Source organism: Ictidomys tridecemlineatus, chromosome 15 (genome assembly GCF_052094955.1).
Source record: "Ictidomys tridecemlineatus isolate mIctTri1 chromosome 15, mIctTri1.hap1, whole genome shotgun sequence".
NCBI lineage: Eukaryota > Metazoa > Chordata > Mammalia > Rodentia > Sciuridae > Ictidomys > Ictidomys tridecemlineatus.
Window position 1 is genome coordinate 343,279 of NC_135491.1, and position 9,308 is coordinate 352,586.

Sequence of the window (9,308 nt, forward strand, 5' to 3'; positions counted from 1 at the left end):
AATTACTTCACAACATATTTGGAATGTATTCTATCCTTATTTCTTGGAAGAGTTTAATAGAATACAAATTATTTCTTCATGAAGTGTTTTGTAGAATCCATTAGTGAAGCCATCTTGAAGTTTTTGATGGGGAGATTTATATTTACACATAGATTAGCTTTGCCTATTATCTGGAAATATCAATCAAGTATCTAGCAGAGGAGTTTTTTCAGATTATCTATTTGTTTCTGAGTGAACCTGGTCATTGGTATTTTTCAATCAATTAAAAAAATTATAGTTGTTGATGAACAGCATGCCTTTGTTTATTTTGTATGCAGTTTTAAGGATCCAACTAAGTGCCTTACATGTGCTAGGCAAGCACTCTGCCACTGAGCCCCAGCCCCTCGATCAATTTTTGTTCTCTTATTTTCAGTTTACTGAGGAAGAATTGCTTAGACACATGTTATCCATTTATTTTTTATTTTAAAACAGGGTCTCACTGAGTTCAGGCCTCAATAAGTTGCAGGGCTGGCTTTGAACTTGCAATTCTTCTGCCTTAGCCTCCCGAACCACTGGGATTACAGGCATGCACCTCTGTACGGGCTGCCCCAGGTTACTGTGAAAATCAATTCTAGGTTCTAGTGCTAGGATGGAAAGCCCAGGCAGAGACCCAAACTCACTATAAACTTGTCAGAAGCTGGCATCTGGGCTTGCCAAGGTAGAGAGAACACAGAACAAGAAACCAGAGATGCACACAAGGCCATTTCCAAATATTCAGCTAAGTACAGATCTGAATATGCATGTAATACCCCACAGAGGACAGCCAAAGAGCCAACAGAAAGTATCAGATCAGCAGAAAGGATCCTCTTAAGGCTTGGAGACCAGAGAACTCCTGTTCCAACCAGTTTGAATGGAAATGTTCAAAATTATTCATGAGGCATCAGGAAATAAAATTCTTCTGCCTTATTAGATGGGGAATAAAAATGCTTGGAATCAAGGCCTTAAAAGATCATATTGTTTCCAAGTAACTTAATGTAACAGGAAAAAAAAAAAAGAAGAGAAATACAAAAGTTTTCAATACCCAAAGAGGCAAAATTGAGTGTTCAATCAAAATTATACCATGTTAATTGTATCACATCAAACAAGGTAGATTTTAGGGCAAAGAATACTGCCATAGATAAGGAGGGTCGCAATGATAAAGAAGATAACTCATTAAGTGGACATAGCAATAGGAAATATTTATTCACCAAATAAAACAGCATCAAAATACATGAAGAAAAAAATGATAGAACTGCACAAATAGGTAAATCTACTTTTACATTCAAATATATAAACAACTATTTTCAAATAATTGATATAAACAATTCCCAAACACAGAAAATCAGGATACAGAAAACTTAGACAATCTTATTAGCTTCTTGACCTTTGACACTTACAGAACCCTTCACCTAACAATAGTACAATACACAGACATGTCAGGTGAACCTGCAAATCTTACAGATAGCCATATTCTGGGCAATAAAGAAAGTTTCAATAAATGCAAATGATTCAAGTCATAAGGTATGTGCTCTAAAATGGAATTAAATTATAAATTACCAGAAAAAACAAAGAAAAACATGAAATATTTGGAAACTAAATAATACATTTCTAAAAAGAGCCATATGTCAAAGTAGGAATCTACAAAGAAATTTTAAAAGATTTTAAACTTAATTAAAATAAAAACACAATATATTAAGTTTCATGGGAGGGAAATAAAATAGTCCTTATGGGACAATGCTACTGCACCTATATTAGTAAAAAAAAAAAAAGCCAAGGGTGTCAAATGAAGGACCCCTTTCATATTAAAAAGTAGCAAAAAAGAAATGAGATCTAATAAAAGCTGAAGGTAATAATAAGGGTCAGACTGAAAGAGAAAAAAGAAAAAGAAAATAGAGAAATTAATGAATCCATGTGCCTTAAGATCATAAAATTGATAAATCTCTATCAAAACTGATCAGAAATAAAACATTCTGTTCAGACAACATCAGCATCACGACATGACTACATGTAGCATGACTACAGATTCTAGATACTGCTAGTAATAAGGGAATTTTGAACATTTTGACTACTTAAATAAAATTAACAAACTACTCCTTGCAAGATATAATCCATCAAAACTTGTTCTTGACAGAGAAAGAAAGAGGAAGAAGAGGAGGAAGAGGAGGAAAATAAAACTACTATGAAATTAATCTTGTAGTTAAAACTTTCACACAAAACAAATTCCAGGCCCAGATAGCTTCATTGGTGAACTCTACCAAAAACTTAAGGAAGAAATATCAATTTCACAAACTGTTTTGGATAATTAACTAGCAATTGTTTTGGTTAATTAACTAGCTCCCAAATTATTCTGTAAAGCCAACATTGTGCTGGAACCAAAGCCAAGCCCAAGCATTAAAGAAAGTTAGAAACTAACATCTCTCACAACTGTAAATACAATAAAATACCTAAACAAATCCACCAATATATAAAGAATAATACATCACTACCAAAAGGGTTTTTTCCTAGAAATGCAAGGTTGGCATTACACTGAAAAATCAGTCAATTAAATTCACCATTAAAAGACTAAAAATGTAGAGAGGGCTGGGGCTCAGCAGTAGCACACTTGTCTGGCATGTGTGAGGCACTGGGTTTGATTCTCAGCACCACATATAAAATAAATAAAATAAAGGTCTATCAACAACTAAAAAACATATTTAAAAGACTAAAAATGTAAAATGAAAACAAAGCACAGATTGCAGTCACCAATATCCTAGGAATACCATCCCCGTACACACACACACAAATCCCTACCTCCTTGTATTTACTCTGTCATGTAGTCCCTTCCACCTTTACCAGGACTAGTCATTGCTACCTACAGAATGTGTTATAATCATGTGTTACAACCTGCACCTCTAAAATGGAATTAAATTATAAATCAATAATGAGTCAGACACTGCAATTTGGGTCCTGGGTGAGTCTCTCCAAATGACTTGCTTTGGAAATATTTCTCCATATTGGAATACACTCACAGTATAAAAGAAAAAAAAATAAATCTCTAATAACACAAGACAATATGGATGAACACAAATAATCAGAATTAAAGAAGTCAGATACATCAGAGGACATATTGCATTAGTTCACATATATAAAATCTAGGAAATGCAAACAAACCTACAGTGACAGTAGATAAAGGATCGCCTGAGGAAAGGACAGGGAGAGAAATTATAAAGGGAATCAAGAAACTTTTGACTGCCCAGGTGCAAATATGTATCAAAACTTATGAGACTGGGGGACTGGGGTTGTAGCTCAGTGGTAGAGGGCTTGTCTAGCATGTGTGAGGCACTGGGTTCAATTCTCAGCACCACATATAAATAAAATTCTATTAACAACTAAAAAAACTTATATGAGACTGCACACTATAATTATGCCCCATTTGTCGAAGAAAATATTTAGAATGATATCTCTGAGAGTGACCTTAGCCTCAAGAGACAAAGTTGTGGGAGTCTTGAGAATTTCCGCAAACCCTCATAAAGCCAAAATGATGGAAACATTTGTGGAGATACTTTTATCTATCTATCAATTTAATTTTGAGATGGGGATCCCATCATGCAACCCAGGCTTATCTTGAAATCTGAGTTCAAGTGATCCTCCTGCCTCAGCCTTCTGGGTAGCTGGGACTACAGGTATGGCACCACACCTGCTACTATGGATAGTTTCTATCCCTATAGTCTGCTGCCCTCTCCTAACTCCCTGTACCAACTGTGATCACACCTTTTCCTTCTATGAAACACCAGAGGTATCTGTTTTACAAATGACATATTTCAGGTCCAAAGGGTCAAGTTCTCTGCAAAAGGGCTGAGAAATATGAAATGTCCTTTGAGAACAAGGGATCCAATTCAAGATGCTCCCAGACACAACAGAGATTGTCAAAATTCCCACTGCTTAGGGTAACTTTGGTCACATAAATACTCTTGGCATATAGATCCCAAGATCGGATCTGCAAAGATCAGTATTCTTTCCTAGGAGAGTGCAAGCAGCAATACATGTGAGGCCAACACTAGATTGAGGGCTATTCTTTGCCATCCTCCTAGCATCCGAGACACCATCAGCTAGGGCTCTCACAAAATGTCTTCATCCCTTCATGCCAGTGGAATCTAATTCTGCTTCCAGACCAATCCACAAGTGAATCCCCAAGATTAAATATGATGTAGAAATTAAGATATCTGTTGCCAAGCCAGAACAATACGAGGCAGGCAATTTCAGTTTAAGTGTCTGAGAAGCTAGACCAATCCATCACAGATGCCACCTGAGACCAACCATGTCCGTGTAGAAGGGAAACCTGTGCTGGCAATCAGCAGAATCCTACTGGTCCAAACCTGACCCAATCCAGGCTTAATCTAGTCAGGGGAGGGGCAGGAGAGAGTGAGAGTGCTCCACAGCCTTGGGCTACTCATGATCCCATGAAGGGACACAGAGGTGTGGCTCTCACAGTACACTGGAGTGTACAATACAAGGCTCTAAGTGCCAAAACAGTGCCTCCTCTCAGAGGCAATGCCAGAGATACAGTTCTGGCAAGGGTCCTGTGCAAAAAGAAAATGCAAAAAGCCCCAGAAAGCTTCCAACACAGCTGGCATTCAGGATTTCCCCAGGATGGATGTTTGAATGTCTGGGGCTCAACCTCTGGCTGAGGGCTATGCACAAGGGCTGCTTCCTAATCTGTTCTCAAGTACCAGTCATGCTGAACAAGGACATGGCTGCAGCTACAAATTAAGGCCTTGCTCCAGTGTGGACTTTCCAGTGGCGGATAAGAGAAGCCCTTTGCCTGAAGGCCTTCTCACACTCACTGCATTTATATGGCCTTTCCCCAGTGTGAATCCTATGGTGCTGAACAAGTACATGTTTGTGACTAAAGGCTTTTCCACATTCATTGCACACGTATGGCTTTTCACCATTGTGAACCCTTTGGTGAGCAATAAGATCGGAGCTTTGGCTAAAGAACTTTCCACATGCAATGCACTCATAAGGCCTTGCTCCAGTGTGAACACTCCAATGTTTAATGAGCCTATACTTGTGACCAAAGTATTTTCCACATTCACTGCATTCATAAGGCCTTTCTCCAGTGTGTACGCTCTCATGCTGAACAAGTGTGGACTTGTGGCTATAGGCTTTCCCACATTCACTGCATTTGTAAGGCCTCGCTCCAGTGTGGACTCTCTGGTGGACAATAAGGTTAGAGCTATGATTGAAAACCTTTCCACATATGCCACATTCATAAGGCATTTCTCCAGTGTGAATTCTCTGATGCTGAGCAAGTATGGGTTTGCGGCTGAAGGTTTTCCCACATTCACCACATGCATAAGGTCTTTCTCCAGTGTGGACTCTCTGGTGCTGAACAAGTGAGTCTTTGCGGCTGAAGGCTTTCCCACATTCACTGCATGTGTAATGCCTCTGTCCAGCAGGAATGGTCTCCTCATACCTGGTATTACCATGTGGATCCCACTCACTGTGAGGGTAATGGTGCGGGAAAATGCTTGAGCTGCTTGGGGAGTCTTTACAACTCTTCCTTGTCATAGAAAGCATCTCTGAGGGTTGGACAGAACAGTGGTTCACAAGAAAGGTATTGCCCTTGTCCCTTCTAGTGGGTTTCTCTTCACTGGGCTGCTTGTGGTGCTGGTGAAGGTTTGCTGTGAACCAGAACTGTTTCCCACATGCCATGCACATGTATGGTTTCTGCCCAGGGTGTGTGTCCTGGTGCTTGGCCATGTGTGAAATATCTTTCAAGAGCTGACCACACATCTCACAGAGGTGGGACTCCTGAGTAGAAAAGCCTCCCTTGGGAGTCCTGGTCTGTGATACTCCTTCTGTAAAAATGCTCTGCTTAGGTGCCTCCTCATCCCGTACTCCATGCCAACAGCCTAAAAGCAGAGAAATGCTGGTGAAGTACAAATTGACAAGTATTAGGAGTACCCTCATTACAAATGTGCATCAACGACAACTAAGATCATAAATCACAGGAGGTCAGGACAACAGGCCTGAAATTAGGTTCAGTAGCTGGTATCTGAAGATCATGGAATGGAGGAAGCCTTCATGGGAGAAGACACAAATGTGAGGTACAGCACAGGAAGATGATGTAGGGTCCCTAATTAAGTCTTTTACAATCAAATTCCTTGGCTTCTTGGGACAGGTGAGAGTTACATAGAAGGATCATGTTCATGCTCAAGACAATCAAAGTGCTACTGGGTATCTGTTGTTTAAGGACCGTGCAGGGCATGTTCACTGAGATCAGGCTAATGTTGACGAGTATTGTGGAGGAAGCAATGGAGAGGAACAGCTGAGATGCAGAGGCAGAGACATGAAATGGCTAGAGACCAAAGATCAGAGAGTAAGACAAATGTGTAAATAGGAAAGTAGACAGAATTGAAGTATGGCCAGTGACCTTGGCACTAAAACAATTGTGGGCATAGAGAGGTTATGGAATGATTTAAACTCAGCCCTGACATCATAGATAAGTTCCCCAGCTTCCCCTCTCCAGGGTCACACTTACCTAGAATCTCTCTGGCAATGGCTGGAATTATGTCCACCCAGTCAGGTTGCCAGGGCTCACTGCCCAGCTCCAGTGAAGCAACTCTATGAAACATGGATGATGCATGTCCTAAGGGTAAGATAGGACAGATAAATGGCCATCACTGGTCTAGGTGACCCACCCTACAGAGAAGAAAAGTAAATATTATAAAATAATTTCACAGTGGGGTCAACCCAGTGGTAGTAGCAAGTAATAACCATACTGGTCATTGCAATTCCAGGCACTAGCCACAGGAAATGTCAGCTACAGGAAGGGGGCAAAATCTGAGGCACAGAGATGTCAGGGAGAAGACAAGATGGATATATTCCACTGGCTGACTGTAGGACACATGGCTCCTGGCTTTATCTCTGCAATCCTTTGGGATGGCAGGTTCTGGGACTCCTGAAAAGCAGGAGGCAGAAATGCACACAACCCAGGTCCAGCATCCACAGCACCAGCTCCAGGGAACTGGGAAGGAGGTAGTACACGTGGCTGCAATGTAAGAAGGACATGGCTGCCCTGGGGAACAAGGAAAGGGAAGAGTCCAGTTCAGGACACTGGGGCGGGTATAAGGGCCTTACCCAGGGAGGCCATAAGAGCAAAGTTCTCCAGCATCACATCACGGTACAGGTGCCTCTGAGCCTCATCAAGGAGTTCCCACTCTGCCTGGGAGAAGTACAGGAACACATCCTCAAAGTTCACCTGCCCCTGCCACGATGGGGAGAGCCAAGTCCATGAAGTGCCTCTCTTCCAGGGGGCCCATTCCTGTCCTTACCGCACCCTCCCCCCACAGGAAACACCAGAACCAGGTGCCACTAGTGTCTTCCTCCTCATGATCCCATCAATCACCGAGCCTACCACAGCCCAGGCGATTGGGCTCTAGGCTTCACATACAGGGTCCACCTTCTGTCAGCCGATTCCCGTTGGGCCTGGACCAAGTGTCCTGCACGACCCCACCGTCCCGGGGACCACACGGTGAAGGGGGCTTCGGACAGCATCCCCACCGGGTAGGTCCCATAATTCTTCCAGGTTTATAATACCCGACGGAAGAGGGAAACCGTGAGAGGCAGGAAATCCCAAAAGAGCCCCGAGGGTCTGCCTGCCCCCTTCTGCCCACAGAGCGAGGGGGCTTCTGCTCTGCCCCTCCGCTGCCACCCCGAACAGGCGCGCGGCCGCCCACCGGGCTCCCCTTGCCTTGCTCTCCGCCATCGCCATCTGCTCTTCCTGAACGGACCCGCCCTAACCCTCGGAGCGCCTCGCCTGTGGGAGCCTCCCCGGGCTCCCCCCAGCCCCACGCCCGCCGCTCCCTCCGCTGCGAGTCCCGTCGGCAGGGGCCCAGCCGAGCGCTCCTCGCCCCGCACCTCCGAGCCTGGGCTGCGGCGGTCCCCAAGGGGGGCTTCAGATGCGGGGTCGGGTCGAGCCGGGGATGCACCCACCTGCGCCGCCATCGGGCCGGGGACTGGCCGGGTGACTAGGCGGCGCCACCGCGGAGCCCGCGGCCCGCTCCGTTCAGGGGAGACAATGCCTCGGCTCCCGACTTCCCTTCCTGTCACCACGGGCTTGACATAGCGTTCCTGAGACTGACCGCCTAGTCAAAAAGCAAACAAGATGTCTCCCGTGAAGGGAGCAGGAACTTCCGCCTAACCACTTCCGCCAGAGCGGAAACGCCCCGTCCCCGCGTCTGGATTGACTCGGAGCTCCTGAGGCTTCTGGGTAGTGTAGTTCTCCTGGCTCCAGAGGAAGCTCGCGCCAAGGGCCAAACCTTCAGAGTAGGAGCCCAGCTGAGCCAATAGCGGGGCCTGGAATGGGCGTCTGGAGGCTGTGTACTAGGCTGAGCTTTGCTTTTTCTGAAGAGCTGTTTCTGTTTTTGATGAGTGTAGTCTGTAACACATCACAGAAATACTTACCATTTCAGCCTCCTTATGCAGAAAATCCGCATCTTAAAAATATAAAAATGGACATACTCTGTTTTAGTCTGCTTTTTCACTGCTGTGACTAAAGAACCGGATGAGAACAACTATAGAAGGAGAAAAGTTTATTTGAGGGCTCAAAGTTTCAGAGGTCTTAGTCCATTAAAGGCCCGCTTCATTCTTCAGGGCTGGAGTGAGGAAGAAAATGATGGTGGAAAATCATGGCAGAGGGAAGCAGCTCCACCTGCCAGATACAACTATATGCCAGAAAGCCACGCCTGAATTCCCACCTCCTCTAGTCACACCCTACCACTTCACTTAATCCCTAGCAGGAGATTAATTCACTGATTAGGCTAAGGCTATAACCCAATTAGGTCTTCTCCAAACCTTCTTGCATTGTCTCACACGTGAGCTTTGGGGGATACCACATCTAAACCATAACACACTATCTGTGCTAATATCATTCAGACTTCTGCAGCTGGAAGCTATTAAATGTTATAGTGTTTTCTAATACATTTAACCTAAAGCTCTAGACCTAGTTTTCAGAGCCTCAACGTTTTGGATTAGGACAAGACAGACAAGACTCCAGACACGGCACATGAAACATGGAATAGGAATGTTTGAAGGCCCCGAAGATGTAGCTAACTCTTGTTCTGTGGTTACCTCATGCAGGTGGCCTTGGGCTCAATTCCTTTACCTGAGATCCTCATTCTTTCTGTTGTTTTCTCATTTTCATACTTTTCCAGCTGTAGAAGTGTGAATGACATAAATTCCTGGACTGTGGATGTAGCTCAGTACCACAAACACAAAATATATTTCTCCTGTGTATACTAAGTGAT

The 9,308-nt window shown here is 43.8% G+C and overlaps 1 protein-coding gene across 1 annotated transcript; it reads right to left on the reverse strand.

Moving 5' to 3' along the window:
* Positions 1-1,196: 1,196 nt before the first annotated feature.
* On the reverse strand, positions 1,197-8,205 carry Znf772 (zinc finger protein 772). Its single transcript, XM_078033009.1, has 3 exons — positions 7,141-8,205; positions 6,542-6,649; positions 1,197-5,912 (listed from the first exon to the last, which is right to left on the reverse strand). Exons 1-3 carry the CDS (start codon positions 7,172-7,174, stop codon positions 4,765-4,767), a joined length of 1,290 nt encoding a protein of 429 aa, XP_077889135.1. The 5' UTR covers positions 7,175-8,205; the 3' UTR covers positions 1,197-4,764.
* Positions 8,206-9,308: the final 1,103 nt, after the last annotated feature.

What these genes read in the sequence shown, in the direction of transcription:
- Znf772 (XM_078033009.1), bottom strand. Translation starts at nt 7,174, where the DNA reads ATGCTGGAGAACTTTGCTCTTATGGCCTCCCTGG. An exon ending in TGCTCTTATGGCCTCCCTGG is followed by an intron (nt 6,650 to 7,140) that starts GTAAGGCCCTTA and finishes TCTTACCCTTAG; the next exon opens with GACATGCATCATCCATGTTT. An exon ending in CATTGCCAGAGAGATTCTAG is followed by an intron (nt 5,913 to 6,541) that starts GTAAGTGTGACC and finishes CTCTGCTTTTAG; the next exon opens with GCTGTTGGCATGGAGTACGG.